The following is a 20,021-nucleotide window of genomic DNA, read 5'->3' as shown; positions in this document are numbered from 1 at the left end:
AGTTATGAAAACAATCCTCTCATAATAATGATCCCATTATTAAACCATGTCTTTGGTTCTACTGAATTTCTGTCTTTTGAGCTAGGCTGAGAAATAAGATTTGACAAAATGGGGAGTAGGATGGAGTACAGAGTAATACTGATTATTAAATGAGACAGTACAGTATTAATTTTCTACAAAGCAGCATGAGGTGGGAATAATTGAAGCATCAACTGTAGGATAATTGTTGTTTTTTTTTAACCCTTATCCCTGGTCTTAGGATCAATACTGTATATTGTTTCCAAGGAGGAAGAGTGGTAAGGGCAAGGCAATAGGGTTTAAGTGACTTGCCCAAGGTCACACAGATAGGAAGTATCTGAGGCTAGATTGGAACCCAATATTTCCTGTCTCTGGGTCTGGCTCTCAATCCACTGAGCCATCTTGCTGCCTGCAACTCCTAGATAATTGTGTCAACAGTTAACTAGTCAAAACTTCATCTTGTTGTCCATACTTTTGATTATTTAAATTGTTAATTTCCTTTTGAACACCATTATTTATTATACACATCAATGACTTAGCCCCCAGTGAAAAATGTTCAAATATGAAATATGTTGACACTTAAATTTTTTTATTTATTTCAGGAGTCCACAAGTATGTGGAGTTTGATTTTCTCATTAAGGGCCAGTTCCTGCGAATGCCCTTGATTAAGCATATGGAACTAGAAAACATCTCAACAGTAAGTTAGAGATTTTCACTCAAATAGACATCGTTACCTAATGACTTTATCTTATTAATTTGTGTCATTAAGGTTTAATCTTGTGTAACATTGTAGCTAATTTTCATAATGCTGCTGAAATTTTTAGGTATTTAATTAGGTTCTGCCTACATCTGATTCTCTGAGCCATTGCTTCAGAATTTCTTGTCTAGCCTATGTTCCCCGCCTTCCCCCCCAGGCCTTGGGATTTACTTTCAGCAACTGAATTTTTCTAGTTAATTGCTTCTTCCTGGAAGACTTTTTTCTAGTTCTGACTTCTTTCTCTTTGATTTTAGAACATCTCCTAAAAGTTTTCAAGTGACTGTACATTTTTAGGATAGTGAAAGGCAGAATGGAGAACTGTTTAGATATTTTGAATATGATATAAATGTATTCAAAATAAATTCATATAATATACATTGTTTTATGTAACAAATTTATACAAAAATAAATTCTTCACAGTATTCAGTAGAAAAGCAGATGAACAGAAAGAAAAGATTTGCTTTCATTAAGACATTTCAGTCAAATTGCTTATAGCTGTAGTGTTCACTAGTCATTTATTATGCCTCCTGCCATACTTCAATATAGTTTTTCTGATACTATATTTCTTTAAATTATTTCAGGGATGTGATGCAGGGCCAAACAAGAATGAAACTTAAATGTATTGAAACTATTAAACCTTTTGTATAATTCCAAATTGGATCTTAAAAACTTTTCTCTTGCTGGAAAGCAGTCTAAAGTTATCTAAAAGTGGCATACTTTTGAGGTGCTAAAAAAGTTGGGAACTTGTGTGTGTTAGTGTAGTTTTTAAAAGTTGCCTCTTTTCCTGATAAGCTTCTTATTTCTTTGGGTGAATAGGAAGAAGTAGTGGAAATTGAGTATGTGGAGAAATATACTGCACCTCAGCCTGAAGAATGTATAGTCCATGACGACTGGATCAGTTCAATTGAAGGAACAGAGAAATGGTATTGCCAGTTGTGTTACACCTTGAATATTCCTTCATTCTCCTGTCAGAGAATGTTGCTTCTCATGCGACTGAAAGTTCCTGGCTATTTCTCCTTTCAGGTTGGCTGTGTGTGTCTCTGGATCAGGGCTTTTTTGTATGTGGAGCTGTGTATAGGATTGTGCCAGGGAGCACTGAAGGTTCATATGGTCCTCATTGTTCCCCTGTACAGCCGGTCAGGTGGCAGGTGTCAAGATGAAGGCCCGGCATAGCCCGAGGTGGCCAGTGTGTGGCCTTCTTGCTGGTGTACTAGTGGAGCCCTTTAACCCCACTGGCCCTTTTGATGGAAGAAAAGTGCAGCTTCCCTCCTTGCCCATACCAGGCTTTAATTTTCACAACCACGCTTTGCCAGGACAGGTTTCTCATGAGAGAGAGAGTGAGTGGTGGCTCCAGAGTTGGCGGCACGGCTAGGAAGGCTTGTGTTCCGGGCCAGTGTCTGACAGTTCCTTCACTTGGAATTCTCTATATCACAGAAATTTCTACTTTAGTCCAAAAAATGCATCTGTAGAGACTTCAGTTGCTAAAATATTTCCTTTGTTGCCCTTTCTGGTAGAGTGGTGCTTTCTGGGCTTGTCTAACAGTTCCATCGCCTACACGAGTTAGCTCAGGGTTAAAAGCAAATGTTAAGAAAGCTGAGGCCATGGGTTTAAACTCTGTGTAGTCCAGTTATCTTATAAGGAAAAAAAATATATTTTAAAGAGGTAGACTTGACTCTTAAGGCCACGTAGAAGATGTTAGTCATTGGGGCAGCAGCATAGCCCAGTGTGGTCCGGCCGAGGAAGCGTGGGGTGAGGGGTCTGAGGTGGCGGCCAGGAGTCCCTACTCGTCTGTTCACTGCTTGGGACGCCTCTGCAAAATGGGGCTGGCGATGCCAGCTGCTACCAGCTACTTCCCAGAACTGCTTCAAGGCTCATAGTTGAGAAGTACTTATATTCCAAAGGCCTTTGTTACCATCAGAAAAGTGGGTGTTATTGGTCACGTAAAGGAGGGGTGACTTAGGGCAGACTTGGGCTCTGGGAGGTGGCCCTGGCAGTATCTCAGTTCTGTTGTCTTACAATATAAGGATACCAGGTGGTATAATTCACTGTTATTTCTCATAAGTATTTGAACTTTCAAAGTTGAAACGTTTTTTAGCCTTGGCCAGATTCTACCAGAGTTTGTGGAGAAGAGCCTTCATCTTTGTTTTTCCCTGTAGGATTTCACTGAGAGACGTGGCACCGTTTTGATAAGACAGAGACATTATATAATGACATCCCAAAAGAGATTGTGCTAGAGACGGGTCAGCCACTGGAAATCAGACATGGTGTCTGTGGAGAGAGCTCACAAATGATAGATTTCCTTGGGAAGCACTGGATTCAGAACACCCATTCTCTTAAAATTTTCTGAGGATTGCATGTGTAAACCAGAGGTGTCAGACTTGGGAAATAGTTAACAAAATAAATAAAAATGTAGTAGGACACAAGGAATTCTAATTTGTGGTTTTCTAAGTTAATATGTATTCTATGGGGATCCTTCTGTATTTTAGCTGTCCCCTCTCTGAGTTTTATGTCACTGCCATAAACCATGCAGATATCTAATATAAAAATGTGGAGTCAGGCCTAGAGACGGGAGATCCTAGGTTCAAATCCGGCCTCAGACACTTCCCAGCTGTGTGACCCTGGGCAAGTCACTTGACCCCCATTGCCTACCCTTACCACTCTTCTACCTATGAGCCAATACACAGAAGTTAAGGGTTAAAAAAAAGAAAGAAAGAAAGAAAAGAAATGTGCTGGACTACCATTTATTTATTTATTTGGTTATTTTGAGGCCCTTACCTTCTGCCTTAGAATCAATACTGTGTATTGCTTTCAAGACAGAAGAGCAGTAAGGGTTAGGCAATGGGGGTTAAGTGACTTGCCCAGGGTCACACAGCTAGGACACATCTGAGGCCATATTTGAACCTAGGACCTCCCATCTCTAGTGGTGCTCAATCCCCTGAGCCACCCAGTTGCCCCTGGGCTATTAATTATTGAACAGAATAGATATCCGTTTCTCTCAAATATTCTCCTTTAATTGTAATGCTAAATTATAACTTGAATTCTTAATGTAGATAAGTAAAGAAAATTGTTTAAACTAGGTTTTCTAATCTTTTTTGAAGTATGAACTTTCTTTGGCAGTCTGGTGAAGCATATGGACTCCTTGGAGTAATATTTGTTTCCTGTAGTTTAAGGAAATGTGAAATTTCAGCTTGAGGTTACAGAAAGTAAAGGCCTAATTATTTTTTCCCATCCAAGTCCACAGAGCCCTCCTAAAGTGATCCATGGACTCCTGATAAGATTCCCTGGTTTAAACACTCCTCCAGGATGTGTCCTGGAAGCAACACCTGACCTGAGAATAGGGGGAAAATAATTTATTTTTACATCCCTTAGGATCTTGACTGGCTCTTATGACAAGACTTCTCGGATCTGGTCAACAGAAGGAAAGTCTCTCATGACGATTGCTGGCCATAAAGAGGTGGTGAAAGATGTTGCCTGGGTGAAGAAAGGTTGGTTCTTTTGTACCATGAAGAGTACCAGATGGGTCTGAGGGGGAAAAAAACTCACAGCAGAAAAATGAATTTTGCATTTCCAGTTATCCCGAGTATTGTTAAGTAAGAAAGCAATTAGCGGGACAGCTGGGTAGCTCAGTGGATTGAGAGTCAGGCCTAGAGATGGGAGGTCCTAGGTTCAAATCCGACCTCAGACACTTCCCAGCTGTGTGACCCAGGGCAAGACACTTGACCCCCATTGCCTATCCCTTACTGCTCTTCTGCCTTAGAACCAATACACAGTAGTGATTCCAAGATGGAAGGTAAGGGTTTAAAAAAAAAAAAAAAAAAAAAAAGGAAAGTAAGCATTTAGGAAGAAAGGTGAAGCTAATAAATGGGCAACAGAAAGTCCCTCAGTTAGAATCACTTGATTTATACATATTTTCAAGTTTCTACAATTAGTTACAAGAACAAAAGTTTCTTCTTTGTTCTCTGGGTTCAATTTTTTTCTTTCTGAAATTGACCCTGCAGGTGATCTTATTAGCTTTAAAAAAATGTTTTTTTCCAATCACACATAATAATTTATTAGCTTTTAAAATTAATTCTAAAACTCGGAAGATTCTTAGGCTTCAGAATGGCCTAGAGAGCCGCCGTTGCTCATCCTCTGTTCTCTTCGTCACAGACAGTTCGTCGTGCCTGCTTCTTAGTGCCTCTATGGATCAGACTATCCTGCTGTGGGAGTGGAACGTGGAGAGGAACAAAGTGAAGGCGCTCCACTGCTGTCGGGGCCACGCCGAGAGTGTGGAATCGGTAGCTGTGAACGGCCCAGGGACTCAGGTAAGTCCGGCTGTCCCCTCTAGGCTGGGGTGCGAGCGGCTTGCCCAGAATGTCAGGGCATTTTTACCTCCTCTCAGAACCTCTGGTGGTTCCGCCTGTCAGCGACAGTCAGTGAGCAGGAATCCCAGCGTTACAGGACAAAGAGGACTCCTTTTCTGGTTAATGTAACCCTTGAAATTGGATGGTAAGACCAGGTTGCGGTGTGTGACGCTTCCGATGGGACCCCAGAATGATGGAGCTTCTACGTGTCTTGTCGTCTAGTAGAACTTAGCTGACGTTAAGCAAGAGAAGGACAATCTAGTTAATGAGAGAGCTGGAGTGGTCTGCCCTCCCAGCCTGGGGGAGGCACGGCAGCCCGGGGACACGGGACCTAAGCTTCTCTTCTGTTGACACTGTTTCCATTGATCCAGTTTTGCAGCGGCTCTTGGGATAAGATGTTAAAGATCTGGTCTGCTGGTAAGTTAAACTTTTACTCTTCATATTCCTCTGGATGTCCTATTTAGTCCTTTTGAAAGGATGGAGACTTAAGTGTTTGTTGGATTGAAAATACACATCTGGGGGCAGCTGGGTAGCTCAGTGGAGTGAGAGTCAGGCCTAGAGACAGGAGGTCCTAGGTTCAAACCCGGCCTCAGCCACTTCCCAGCTGTGTGACCCTGGGCAAGTCACTTGACCCCCATTGCCCACCCTTACCAATCTTCCACCTATGAGACAATACACAGTAGTGATTCCAAGATGGAAGGTGAGGGTTTAAGAAAAAGTAAAAGAAAATACACATCCTCTGTTTTGGTGACCCGAATGGGAAAAAGCATTTTTAATTACACATCCCAGAAGTCCTGAACCTTCTGTTGTGAAAGGACAGGTGAGGGTTTCCATTTTTCTTCAGAATTTTAATTATTGACCCAATGTTCTCGGAATGCTTTTGCTCCTGCCAGGGCAGTCCATTGTTTAGGGAGGGCTGGCTGTGTCTAGGATCATTCTAAGTGCCTCAGGAATACAAAAGAAGGGCAGCGGCACAGGGCAGCCATCTCCCCTCTCTGGAACAGGAGCAGCCAGGATGGGGATCAGAAACCCAGGGCCCAGGGGAGCAGCTGGGTAGCTCAGTGGAGTGAGAGTCAGGCCTAGAGACAGGAGGTCCTAGGTTCAAACCCGGCCTCAGCCACTTCCCAGCTGTGTGACCCTGGGCAAGTCACTTGACCCCCATTTGTCTAGCCTTTACCACTCTTCTGCCTTGGAGCCAATATACAGTAGTGATTCTAAGATGAAGGTAAGGGCTTTAAAAAAAGAAAAAGAAATCAGGGCCCAGAGGCCCACTAGCAGCCGGTGCCTGGAAGCAGCAAGGCTCACCTACTGACTGGGTGACTCTGGGCAAGTCACTAACATGGGAGTCCTGGAGATGGACTGAGATTCTGCTTAGAAGCCCTTAGCCCAGGGCCTGGCACCAAGCACAGGCTTAATAAATGCCTGTTTCCTTCCCCACTTAGGGTTTGTAATGCACTTTGTAATATATCATTTTATCCTCATAACAACTTGGGGATGGTGGGGGGGTGCTAGGTGCTTTTATATTCCCATTTTACAGATGGACACACTGAGGTAGGTGTGTAAAGTGACTTGCCCAAGGTCCTACAGCCCCTCTGTCACCAGACTAGGAAGTCACTGCATCATCCAGTGGCCTGGAACCCCGCCCCTTTCCCAGCATTCGCCCTTCCTGGCTGTAGACTTCTCTTCGAAGCCTCCTCCTTCCAGCTGAGAGCTGGCGTTTGTGTTCAAGCGTGTTGTAGTATGTCTACACAGAGGATGGCCTATTCTCCAGCCTGCATGTCATGATACAGACCGGCGGGAGGGGACGCCTCCCCCGGGGGCTGTTTGTCTCTTTGCTTATGGAGGTGGGGTGGGGGGGGTGGAGATAATCCTAGCGCCTCCCCCAGAGCTGTCAGGAGGAACAAATGAGAAAACGCTCACACTCCAGGCACGTAGTAAAAACTAGCTCTGATTATTTAATTACTGTTATTTGTTAGGGTTGTTATCGGCTGTTATTTTCACCGTGCATTTTGCTCTCTTGGTTCTGCTTCCTTCACTGTGTTGCTTCATGCAAATCTTATCATTCTTAGAATTCCTCATATTTATCTTTTAAAGAGAACAATGTTCTATTTCTAACTACAGGATATTCAAACATTCTCTAAACCAGGTGCCTTTGCTCCACAGACTGCTACGAATGTGTCACTATAGAAGATATTCCTATTTGGCTTTAGCCTTTAAATATGATTCCTTCTTTTATGTGACCTTCCAACTCAATACTTATAAGATTTAAGTAAATTAATATGCTCTATAAATGAAAAAACAGACATCAAATCTTTTTCTCTGTTTCAGTTCCCACAAATGAAGAAGATGAAATAGAAGATTCTACAGACAAGCCTAGAAAGAAACAGAGAACAGAACAACTGGGATTAACACGGGTAAGATTTTCAGAGAAACTGCTGAAATTTGGTATCAAATAGGCTCAGTATCACACACAAAACATTTGTATGTATACAGGTTTTTCTTTAAGGACAAATTCTTTTATGTTTCATATGAAATGGGAATCTTTGCTTTTGTTGAATTTTCTTGCAACTTATTTAATACTTTTATACTTTCTTGCTAAGAAAAAGTATTATAAATAACATCCTATGGTATCTTTTACCTGAGATGCTTACTAAATTATAAATACTCCTTGAAATTTAAAACAAAGAAAAAAATTGTTCTTGATTTACATATGAATCATTAGCTAGGGTATTTTTCCCTCAGCTCATTCCTTTTATTATTTTTTCAATTATGTGTAGAAAGTTTTTTAACAATTCCTTAGGTAGGGTGTTTTCCAAGATTTCCTCTTATAAAGGAAAATTTAGAATGAATTTCGGTATTCTATTGCTTCTAACCACCAAAGTATATATCAATATGTGCTTCTGGTCATGTTTCTTGTTGGCATACTTGAAGATTCACTCAGGTTGGCATTTCTTCCTTATAAGAGGCTGACTGTGTCACTAAAGTCAGCAGAAATAAATAGTAACTTTGAGAATAGTTGTATTTGGACCTGCTGGCTACAGATCAAATTATAATAAACCCTGTAGGTCCATATGCTAGAATTTTGTTTCACCAGTCTCGTTGTCCATGGGTTAGATTATGAACATCCTTTCATCATATAAAGATCTTTGTACTGAATATCATTAGGAAATCTGGCCTGTTTCTCTTTAGCTGTCATTTTATGGTCGCTTTCCTTTGATAGTATTTTTAGGATGTCTTTTTTGTTTTTCATTTTTCATTTTTAGGTGCTCTTGATCAGCTTGCCCTGAGCCATCTGTATATTCTCCCTCCACTGCCCCTTGTTACCAGCAGTTTACAGTTTTAGAATAACTTGCTAAGATTAAAATTAGAGCCTTTTAGGGGGCAGCTGGGTAGCTCAGTGGATTGAGAGCCAGGCCTAGAGATGGGAGGTCCTAGGTTCAAATCCAGCCTCAGATACTTCTCAGCTGTGTGACCCCCATTGCCCACCCTTACCACTCTTCCACCTAGGAGCCAATACACAGTATTGACTCCAAGACAGAAGGTAAGGGTTTAAAAAAAAAAAATTAGAGCCTTTAATATGCGACTATAGCCTTATATTAGTACCATTCCTCAAACTAGTGTTGCCAACTGGTCCAGATGGTGGCTTATATGAAACAGGTGAATGATCTGTTTTAGCTTCTTATAAAGATGCTCACTGAGCTGCATATGGGAAGATCTTGGTAGAGGAATCTGGCTCCTCGTCTAAGAAATAAGAAACCCCTTGATCATTCCATCTGGTCGAACAAAAATTAAGAGCTGGAAAATGCTTGACTGTATTTTGAATTCTCTGCTAGTGATAGGTTATCTTGATGCATGTCTTTGATCACAGTCCCTAACCAAAAGAATTTCCTGAGTGTTCTCTTCAAAAAACATAGTTGCTTTTGTTTTCTCCCCACTTCCCTTTTCTGAGCAAGTTTATGAGTAGAACATGAGAGTCTTAGACCTGGAAGGGGCCTTAAAGATCATTTTATAGGTGACAAAACTAAGGTTCTCATTCTGTTTTGTAAAGGCTTAAGTTTATGTTTATATCCAAGTACTTAATTGCAGAGAATATTGTCTGCAAAAAAAAAGAGGTTGTCTAGCTTTTTCTTCCAGTTAAACATGTCAGGGAAAAGAGTCTTCCGAACTCCAAACTCTTTTCCTCCTCTGAGTTTCTCTATTTTAGTGAGTAATGAATGCCATCATATTACCAGGTATTCAAATAATTATTTAAATTTTCATTCATTAAGTCTTTTGCTAAGGAGTTATGGTATTACCAAATTTCATGGAAGTTTCCACTCAGTTCCTTCTCCATCACTTTAGGGTTTTTTCTGTTACTTTAATGACTTTTTTTCAATCCCAACTCAGATCTTTTCTCAGGTAGCTCCAGATGAGTGCGCTCTATTAGTATATAAAGGGCAGGATGGTTTTTTCCTCTTAATGCTTGCCCATTTGGTGCAGGGGTCAATCTTCTTGTGCATAATTGTTTAAGAGAAATAGTTAGATGATGAGCCTCCTCTTTTACGTCTCTATAATAGAATGAAAAGCCTGGTCTGTAGGGACAAACAGTAAACCTAGTAACTGTGACCTGCATACCCTGGTTAAGCCCCTGTGTTCATTACTTTTTGAAAATTCTGTCTAGTTCAGTGGTGGGCAAACTTTTTAAAGAGGGGGCCAAAGGAAAGGAAATGCTCATCTATCTGTCAGTCTGGTTCTAAGGCAACTCTTTAGAAGTTTCATTGTATTGTATCCTATTCATTGTATTCGTCAGATTAGGAATAATGTCGCTGGCCGGATAGAACATTTCAAGGGGCTGTATCTGGCCTGTGGGCTGTAGGTTGTAGGTTTGCCCATCACTGATCTAGACTGTTCACTCCATAGTGCTCTCTGAAGAACTTTAACAGTCAGAAATGAAAGAAAGACACTACAGAGATCTTTTAGTCCAACTTTCAGGTACCCCTTTCCAGCATCCTGAGATTTGTAAAAGCTAGAGAGGTTAAAGATAAAGAGTGTCGTTTGGTAAAGTTCTTAAAAGTGAGATTTTTAGTAATAACTTCAAGTGGTTTGGTTTGGTTTGGTTTGGTTTGCCTTGCCTCTCTTTATAGAATCAAAGACTTTGAGATCTCTAAGGAATTTAGTTATGTTGACATTCATGATGTACTTAAAAATAGACAACTTGTAGTTGGTGAACTGATTGTTCTCCCAAAATTAAAATACTTTTTGTTTGCTTTCTAGACTCCTATAGTGACTCTGTCTGGCCATAATGATGCCATTTTCTCAGTGCTTTGGTCAGATGCTAATGAAATTTGCAGTGCATCATGGGACCATACGATTCGGGTGTGGGACGTGGAGTCTGGTAGTACTAAGTCAACCTTGGTGAGAGCATTTAAGGGTCTTTTTGATTTGGGTATGTAGATAGCCAACTAGTATAAGAAGGCTATTAGAGGCCCCTCACAATCTTTTTCCTTCTCTTTTTTAGACTGGAAATAAAGCATTTAATTGTATCTCCTATTCCCCACTTTGTAAACGCTTAGCATCTGGGAACTCTGATAGACATATCAGGCTATGGGATCCCCGAACTAAAGGTGAGCCTTTGCAAACTAATGAAAATAACCATAATTACTAGCCTACATTTTTCTTTATCATTTAAGTATATACTTAAAAATATGGGTTTTATATAAAAACTTAACATTGATTTTGCTGACTTTCATTGTTTACTAATTTATTTTTATCTGTTTTCATTATTCAGATGGTTCTTTGGTGTTACTTTCCTTAACTTCTCATAATAATTGGGTGACATCAGTGAAATGGTCTCCCACACATGAACAACAGCTGATTTCTGGTTCCTTTGATAACATGGTCAAGCTTTGGGATACAAGAAGGTAGTAAACTTTATTTCTAAGACCATCTAACGAATAAGTGTCACAGTTATCCTACAGAATGAAGTGAAACACCTTGATATCTCAGAGGCAAATGAGTAAAAAGTTCTTTATGATCCTTTTCAGAGAGGCCTTGCTATGAAAAACAAAGAACCATCAAAAATACTTTCTCTTATATTACATGGTCCTCAAAATTAATTTTAATGTTTTCTCTTAAATTGTTAATAATAATGCATTATTTGCACACACGAAAACCATGTCATAGTTAATGGGCAGAAGAAAGAAATGAAAATTGATGAAACTATCCATAACTAGTGTATTTGTTAGATATTCCCAAAGTTAGCAAGATGAATGGGCACTAAATGAATAATCTCCTCTGCTCTCCTATCACAACTGTTACCGTGGCTAGCAGCAGTTGGCAAACTTAAGGTCTGGGCTGCCTGCTGCTGGCTGTGTTTGCTCCTTGAATTAAGAATGGTTTTTCATTTTAAAATAAAGCTTTTTTAAAATATAAAAACCTACTTAACTCACATACGAAACCAAGCCTCCTCGGACTTCGGTTTGTGCACCGCACCCAGATTGGTCACCATTCTCACTGCCTGTCATCATCAGGGGCCTTCTCAATGCCCAGGAATGCTGGGCCTTCTCCGCACATGCCCCTTGTGTGGAATCCATGGTTGCTGTACCCTTTGTCCTAGCATGATCCGTGCCTGGCTGCTTAATAACTCTGAACTCAGGCCTCTCAGAGTAAAGCTCCAAAGGGCCGGTGCCTCTATCCAATGGAATGACAAATAGGATGGGGGATGAAAATCTCAGGGATGGGGCTGCCTGTGACGGAGGCGCCTTTACCAGGCGCAGCTTCCAGAAAGCCTCAAGTGTTCCTCGCAGCCAAGAGTCTTCCAGCACGACAGCTAGCGGACTTTCATATCTGTCAGCATCTTCCATGGTCAGCCTCTGTGGCACACTTCCTTTCTCTTGCTCTTTCCCCCAGGCCCTTTTCCTGCAGCCTTTCCCTCTCCTTCCTCACACTGGGCCATGGAGGACACCCGAGTACAAATCCAGCCTCAGACTCTTCCTCACTGTGTGGCCCTAGGCGAGTCACTTACATTCTCCCTGCCTCGGTTTCCTCAACTATAAAGTGGGGGTCATCGTGGCACCTTCCTCCCAGGGTTATGAGAATCCAATGAGATAATTATTGCCAAGTGCTTAGTACAGTGCTTGGCACATCATACATGTTTAATGTTTATTCCCTTCCCCTTTCCTTGCTCCCCACTGTGGTTCCTTGATGATAACTCCCTTTGCTTTGTCCTGGCTGGGATCCGTGAGCCTCTCCGGGTCTCTCCTTCCTTCTCATGAAGTTCTTTTTCAAATTCAAAACTTTTCTCTGCCCCAACCCCATTCTCACTTAAATATAAGTTCATAGTGGCTTGCCCTCAGAAATCCTGGATTCTGAATGCAGGCACCTTCTCAGCTCCCGTGATCTGCCTCTCACTGTATTTTACCCGCTATGCTTCAGAGCTCATCCTGAACCCAAATGGCCACCTCCCTAATCTTGAACTGTGAAATTCCCCTCCTTAGGCACAGCTTCCTGTCATTTCTTCCTAGCGCATCTGCAGTTGTTTTAGATGTTTCAATGCGTCAAAATGTCCAACACAGCATTAGTTATCTTCTAAACTCTCCCTTCCTCCTTCTCTATTTGTGCTGAGGGGGTTGTGCTTCAATTTACTCAGGCTCGTCAGCTCCGTCATCCTCCCCCAGATCCAGTCACTCGCCAAATTCTGTCTGACGGAGCCTAATTCTGTCCCTTTTACCTAATTGCCCATTATCCCCTTGAGGCTTTTATCCAGAGCTGTTCTAACATCTTCTAATTTATAATAAACTCCATTTCTAGTCACTTCCTTCTTCTACATCACTTCTGCCAAAATAATCTTCCTTCCTACGCCATGGGCCTGACCATGTCGTGCCCCTTCTCAGATACTCTTGTTAGTTCCCTGTCCCTTACCAGACAAAAGCCACATTCCTTTTATTTTAAGGTGTTCTGCAGTACAGCTCAAACCTTGCCTTTGGGCCTATCTCCCACCACTCCAAACTTTCACAAATAATTCATCTGCTTTTAGATACTTGCCCCTAAGTCATTCCCTATGCCTGAAATGGACTCCCTCCTCATCTCTGCCTTTCAGAATTCCGGCTTCTTTCAAGGCTGAGTTCAGGTGCCACCGGCTCCATGAAGCATTCCATGATTCCCCCATTGTTCATTCTCTCTCCCTCCTATGGCTTTGTATTTATTTATTTTTGTACATGTTGTATTTCCCCGGTAGGACATAACCTCTTAGAGGATGGGGACTGTTTCATGTTTGTTTTTAGTATGCCTAGCTTTGAGCATATTAGTAGGAATGGAAACATTTATTGAATTGACTTTCATTTTATACAGTAATACAAAATTATATATACATATATATTCAAAGATGACTAGATAAGAAGACATAGGTTTTTCTTCCTAAGAAAACTAATATTAAGCATGTAATTACATTATATTTAGGACCTTTTATATACTATTTGCTATAGAAAGCAGACCTAAAGTATGAAGCTCCATAGATGTATTTTGTATATTTTAAAATGTGTCACTCGCTGAAAAGTTTAAATGCTGAAGTTCTTTTTTCTTTGGAAGCTCTTAACTATGTTTTCTATACCATATGTCTCTAGTCTTTTCCTCTAATGAAATTGGAGAGAGTAAGAGATATGGTTTAGCCATGATTCAGAATTTAGAGTATCCTCTTCCCAGAAGTTTGGATGATTTTATTTATGTATGCACATGTAGGTGTGCATATTCTTTTATTTAATGATATAATGTAAAATATTTATCAGATTAATGTCACTTATGTCTTTTTTTTAGTTGCAAGGCCCCCCTCTATGATATGTCTGCTCATGAAGATAAAGTTCTATGTGTTGATTGGACAGAAGCTGGGGTAAGAAATTGATTGGTGTAGGAACAAATACATTAACTGATAAAAATAGTCTAATATTTGTATTGCTACTGTCAACTGACCAATTTCAGTTATTTCTGATAAACATTAAAACTTTAACATCAAAGTTTAATACATGTCGTAATGCAAACAAATAAATGAATTATTAACAATTTTAAAAGAACACTTTCTATATTTTTTTTCCTTTGGGGACTACATGATTGTTATAGAAAATTTTCAAATCTTAAAAATACAGTTAAATTTTCCTAATTCATATTGGGTAGAAGTTATAGTCTCAGTAAAAAAATTAATTACTGAATTATTTGAAGAAATATGGTTTTATTACTTTTAAATATATCTACTCAATGTAGCTGCTAAAATAATGTTTTTTACATATGATTGATCACATGGTTCTATGGGGATATGATTGGGAATGGTGACTTTAAATGATCACTACTGCAAATATTAATAATATGGAAATATGTTTTGATAAGTGATACATATAAAACCCAGTAGAATTGCTCATCGTCTCCAGAAGTGGGGAGGGAGAAGGGGAGGAAAAGAACATGATCATGTAACCATGGAAGAATATTATAAATTAATTAGATAAAATAAATAAAATACAATAATGTTTTTTCATCAAGTATATAACTTGTATTTGGTGGCAGCCATTCACCTACAATTAATGGTCTGATGTTCTTAAAATTTATGGTACTCTAAATATGCCACCTTTCAGTTTCATTCACTATCACCTATTGCATTGAAATTCATTGTAACACAACACCACTTAAGACAGAATTATCATGTTTTTTTATAAAGGTTTTAATATATTAACGATAGCAATGCAAATTGAAAATGATTTGTTAAATTATTATTTCTTACAACTTAAATCACTCTGTAAATAGTTTTTCTCATTATAAAAGTTGTCATTTTGAGTGGCTTATTTTCTAACATAAGTTAATTTTATTCATTTGTTTTTTGGTTCTTTCTTTCTGTTAAACCAGCTGCTGTTGAGTGGAGGAGCCGACAATAAACTATACACCTACAAATATTCAGCCACTGCTTCAGATGCATGAAAATGGATTATTCAATATCAGAGATTATCTATTAGTATGTAAAACTGAAAATCATTGATTATATGACACATATCTGAAGAGCATATTCTTTCTCAGCCAGCCTTTTACAACTAATGTAATATGATTTTTGACTGTCAAAACAGTCATATTTCATTGTTTTGTTTTTTTTTCATTTTTCCTTTGTATTTATATTATGCAAATCTAGATATTTATAAAAAGCAAAATATGAGCAACTGTCTTCATCGCTATGTTCAGAACTTCTTGAAATTATGTTTTGTTCTTTCACAGATATTTTGGCATTGAATAACAAAAAAGGATCTGAAAGTTTTTAATAAATATAAAGTAATTGAGTTTATGGTTCCTGATTTATTCAGTGGGAAAAGTTTCTTCTTTGATCTTACAGACCAGAAAATGTCATATTAAAAAATGAAGTTAGAAATAGAGAAAATGCTTTATTATGCTTTTAACTAACTGGGTGATTTTTAAAACTCATTGTCATCCAGTGATTATGAGAAAGGATACTTATTTCCTTCTGACAGCAAGTATCAGATATTTCAAACACAGAAAATCATAAACACTGCCTAAGAGGGATTCATTGGAACATTCTAGTTAGATACCCTACTGCTGTGAAATGATACAAAATTGTTTGAAATACCCTACAAAGGGATCATAAAATGTCTTTCATTATCAGAATATAATCTCAAGGAAATATACCTTGCCTCTAGAACTCTCTTGCTTTAAGCCTTTGTCCTTCCAAAAAAAAATCCATGAATTAATTGCTAGAGGAAATCACCAAATTGTTCTTTTATTTGTTCAGGGCTATTTGTTTAGTGATCACACTTTGAGTTAAGACCAAGTATTCCACATAATCATTCTACAGTAAAATGTTTCAGTAAGCTTAACTGTAGTGTGCCATTTCCAAATAATGTTAGGAGAACTCCATTTTTCTCATTAGGACATTTCATTCCTTCACTCAAAGAAATGTTTATTCTTACTAGGTATTGAATAGTTTCTGCAAAGCCTTTAGGCTCAGTCAGCCTGGAATGTAGGGTACCTATAGATGTGTAAAATATAAAGCTTGAAATGTAAGCTTGAGTTAGATTATGGAAGGCCTTTAAAATAAAGGGACTTTGTACCTTATTTTGGAGGTAGTGGGAGACTACTAAAGGTTTTTGAGCATAAGGATGTCGCTCGGGCTTTATGCCTTTAAAAATTATCATAGTAGTTGTGTGGATAATGGAATTATGACAGTAAAGGCTCTAGAAGGAGACCAATTAAGTTATTATTAAAATAATTCAGGCAAGAGGCGAACTAGAATGGTGGCTGTGTTGAGAGGAATATTGGGGAAGTAGAATCACAGGAATCAGATTATATAGGAGGGTTGAGAGATGGAGAAGTATCCAAATGATTCAGCTTACCAATGATGGTGACTGGAATGATGATGACACCTTCAGAAGAAGTAGGGAAATATGGAAGAGACAAAGATTTGTAGGTTAGATAATGAGTTCAATTCTGGATACAGGAATCTAAAGTACTTTCAAGATACTTAAACTCTAGGGAATGGAGAATACGGAGTCACAGCACCTGAGGGAAAGGTGATTACCCGGGAAGAAGGGATGATGACCAATATCCCAATAAAGGCACTATTCTAGATGCTGTGGACAGTACAAAAAAAGTTTAACGTCTTTTCTCCCAAGAAGCTTGCAGTGTGTGTGTGTGTGTGTGTGTGTGTGTGTGTGTGTGTGTGTGTGTGTGTGTGTGTTTATGACACATAGAATGCAATCACACCAAAACAATCACAGTGAAGTGCTATAGAAGATGTAAGGAGAGAGAGATCAGGAAGGGAGGAGGTGGATCTTGAGAATGGATGGGATTCTTGTAGAGATGGGAGAAGAGGATTCTGGGGAAATGGAACAACCTGAAGTGTAGTGCAATGATAAACGCCAGAAAGCATAAGGCATATCCAAGGGACACTGAGCAGTTTGGCTTGGTTGAAAGATAGAAACTTAGTCATGGAGTCGAAACCCCTGTTTTCTTTTCTTGGACCTCACAATGATATGTGAAGAACTGCTTAGGTTGGTTGGTTATCCTTCCTACTCAAAGAGGGCCCAAGTGTCATCACTAGGGTACTATCTTTTAACTCTCCCAAAATTGGATTTAAGTCAGACAATTGCCCAAAGCCGGCAGCATCACTCATTGAGGTTGAGACATAAACCAAAAGTCAAGATGACTAGAGATGTCTTGGCACGCAGTGGATGACCTTCGGTTTCTAATCAAATTCTACTCGCTCCACACCACCTGCTCCTGCCACTTTAATGGCAGTGGGTACAAATTGTTCTCATCTCTTGTCCACCAGGGAAGTGAGCAACTAGTAGAAGCAGAGGGAGATTGTTAGGCTTTTATTGATTTTGAGTACTCTTTAGAAATTGGGGTACTCAATGATCCTCATTACTTTACTAGATGATTCCTTCATCTACTGACTTAGCTTTACCTTCTTTTTTGATCCTGGCTCTTTTACTACACCTGCCTACATCCTCAGGGCTCCCTTATCAGCTCCAAACCTTTCCTTTTCTCTCTTAATGCAATCACTGTCCTTCCCCTTCCCTTATCTGCCAAATTTGGAGAACAGCAAACCTATCATCATTCCCCACTCCCTTGCAATCTGCCTTCTACCTTCCTATTACTGAAACTCTCAAAGATGGTCTATAACCTGTAAAGAGTGAATCAAACTTTCTTTGTCTATCAATCAGCAACTTTTAAATTAATCAATCAAAAACTTAAGCACCCCTACTTAACACTAAGTAAGAGAATTCACAAGTCACTTACTAGAGTAAGGGTATACCTCCAAAGGCTATTGCCACTCCCCTTAGGCAGTGCTAGGCAAATTGAATGACTGTGATTGGTTCCCATAAAGTGAGGAAGGGACAGGAAGTGACAAGGAAAAAGGACTATAAAAAGTCCTGAACTTGTCCAAGGAACTTTTCTCCTTTGAACTTCTTTGGAGTTCATCTTTGGAGACTGTTGGTGAGCTGGATTGAAAGAGACTCTTTCCCTGGATCCTGCGTCAGCTTGCTGGGTGAGTAGCTGGCCTTCCTTTCCTGGCTTCTGGAGAGATTGGCTCCATAGAGCTCTTCCTTTCCTGGAGGAGGCTGTGTTGGTGGAACCCTTGCTGAAGACACCACTGGGACCTCTGGCTGAAGATTATCAAGCCCTGCTGGGACTGAACCAGACCTTTGACTTAATGAGGACTATTTTGAAAGTTTTTCCCTCTATATCATCTACCAAATCCAATCAGTTGCTAAGCCCTATTAATTCTTTTTTAATATAATTTTAATTTTATTTTATTTTAAAAAATATTTTCCCACTGTTACATGATTTGTGTTCTCTCCTTCCTCACTCCCAGAGCGGTTCCATTAATTCTACCTATACTTACTATTGTCTTTTCTTTTTTATTAGTATTGCCAGTACCCCAGAAGAAGCTATCAAAATTACTTTTTCGCCTTAGGCTATTTTTTAAAAATTATTAATTTTTAAAATTATTTTTTTTGAGATTTTTTGTTATATACTGAATAACCACCACTAACAAAAAAATTTAAATAAACATGCATAAAAATTATATGCTAACCCAATAAACTCCACATTTTTTACAATGTGTTTAAAATATGTAAATTATATGTGTACTAATACAAATATCCTATGCTTTTGAGTTCCCTTTGGATTTGTTTTATTTTTTTTTTATTTTTTTTTTCAACCCTTGTACTTCGGTGTATTGTCTCATAAGTGGAAGAGTGGTAAGGGTAGGCAATGGGGATCAAGTGACTTGTACAGGGTCACACAGCTGGGAAGTGGCTGAGGCCGGGTTTGAACCTAGGACCTCCTGTCTCTAGGCCTGACTCTCACTCCACTGAGCTACCCAGCTGCCCCTCAGGATTTGTTTTATTTTGACACTTTTTTCCTCTTGATTTTGTGGCTGTTTTTATTAAAACTATAATTATAATATGTGTTCTCTTTTCTTATCTCTATACATTTTTCCTTATTGTCTTTATATTTCCTATATTTGTAATTTCTAATAACACAAACCATTACATTCAAATATTACAATCTATTCAGCCATTTCTCTCAATCATTGCATTTGTATTATTTCTAGTTTTTCCTGTCATTACAAAACTTCCATGAATATTTTCATACATACACAGCTTTTTACACTCTCAATAATGCCCTTGGGGCATAATCCTAGTAATAAGATCCCTAAGGCAATGAGCATGAACAATTTAACAGCAATCAATGTATATTTTTATCTTGTTTATTTAAAAAAAAAAAATTCAAAGCTGCTCTAGCAGTGCAATATTAGATCTGTTTTTCCCTGTTTCTATCAGCATTTAATCTGATCAATTTAGCCAGCCTGGTTCTCAGTTAACATGCACTACCAATACTATATTTAGCTAGATTGGTCTTTAGGCAGCAGACACAATCTGTTGCAAGAGCCATACTTTTTCCAAGACCAGGTCTTTCCAGTTTGGTTATGCCCAGTGGAATTTTTATTCCAGTATTACAACCTCTCAGGAATACAGGAATACCTCCACCATATGATGAGTGCTTTTGATGAATATTTATGCTCTCCAAACTATTGTTGTCCTGCCAGAAACTATGTTTGGATTATGTGTAAACTCAGGCTTAGATATACTGCTAACCTCATGCAGGTGTGTGTGGGATCTCCAGGTATCTGTTATATTTAACTTATCTAAGATTCTATTAATCTCCTTAACTTTTTTTGGGTTAGATTTATCTGATTCTGAGAGAGAATAAAGTTTCCCACTATTATTATTTTGTTATCTATTTCTATCTTTATCTTAGTTTTCCCTTTAAAGAATTTGGTATAGAGGCAATGAGGTGGCTCAGTCAATTGAGTCAGGCCCGGAGATGGAAGTCTCCTGGTTCAAATTTGACCTCAGATACTTCCTGACCCT

General features: G+C 39.1%; 1 protein-coding gene across 2 annotated transcripts; it reads left to right on the top strand.

Moving 5' to 3' along the window:
• Positions 1 to 641: 641 nt before the first annotated feature.
• On the top strand, positions 642 to 15,404 carry WDR12 (WD repeat domain 12). Of its 2 annotated transcripts, XM_044667474.1 has the most exons (10): positions 642 to 715; positions 1,592 to 1,698; positions 4,925 to 5,079; positions 5,490 to 5,535; positions 7,447 to 7,532; positions 10,372 to 10,512; positions 10,616 to 10,721; positions 10,886 to 11,018; positions 13,909 to 13,981; positions 14,983 to 15,404. In XM_044667474.1, the coding sequence occupies exons 2-10, from the start codon at positions 1,659 to 1,661 to the stop codon at positions 15,052 to 15,054; spliced, it is 852 nt and encodes a 283-aa protein (XP_044523409.1). In that variant the 5' UTR covers positions 642 to 715; positions 1,592 to 1,658; the 3' UTR covers positions 15,055 to 15,404. The 2 variants fall into 2 exon arrangements, with proteins under 2 accessions (XP_044523409.1, XP_044523408.1); XM_044667473.1 differs by lacking the exons at positions 642 to 715; positions 1,592 to 1,698 and adding an exon at positions 3,838 to 4,260.
• Positions 15,405 to 20,021: the final 4,617 nt, after the last annotated feature.

Source organism: Gracilinanus agilis, chromosome 3 (assembly GCF_016433145.1).
Source record: "Gracilinanus agilis isolate LMUSP501 chromosome 3, AgileGrace, whole genome shotgun sequence".
Classification (NCBI taxonomy): Eukaryota; Metazoa; Chordata; class Mammalia; order Didelphimorphia; family Didelphidae; genus Gracilinanus; species Gracilinanus agilis.
Note: the sequence above shows the minus strand (reverse complement) of the source record. Positions and strands in the feature narration are given on the sequence as shown.

Bases quoted from the DNA above. Each gene is read 5' to 3' on its own strand.
- WDR12 (XM_044667473.1), top strand. From the start codon at position 4,206: ATGACGATTGCTGGCCATAAAGAGGTGGTGAAAGATGTTGCCTGGGTG. The intron at 4,261-4,924 runs GTTGGTTCTTTT...TCTTCGTCACAG, and splicing joins TGTTGCCTGGGTGAAGAAAG to ACAGTTCGTCGTGCCTGCTT. The intron at 10,722-10,885 runs GTGAGCCTTTGC...TTCATTATTCAG, and splicing joins ATGGGATCCCCGAACTAAAG to ATGGTTCTTTGGTGTTACTT.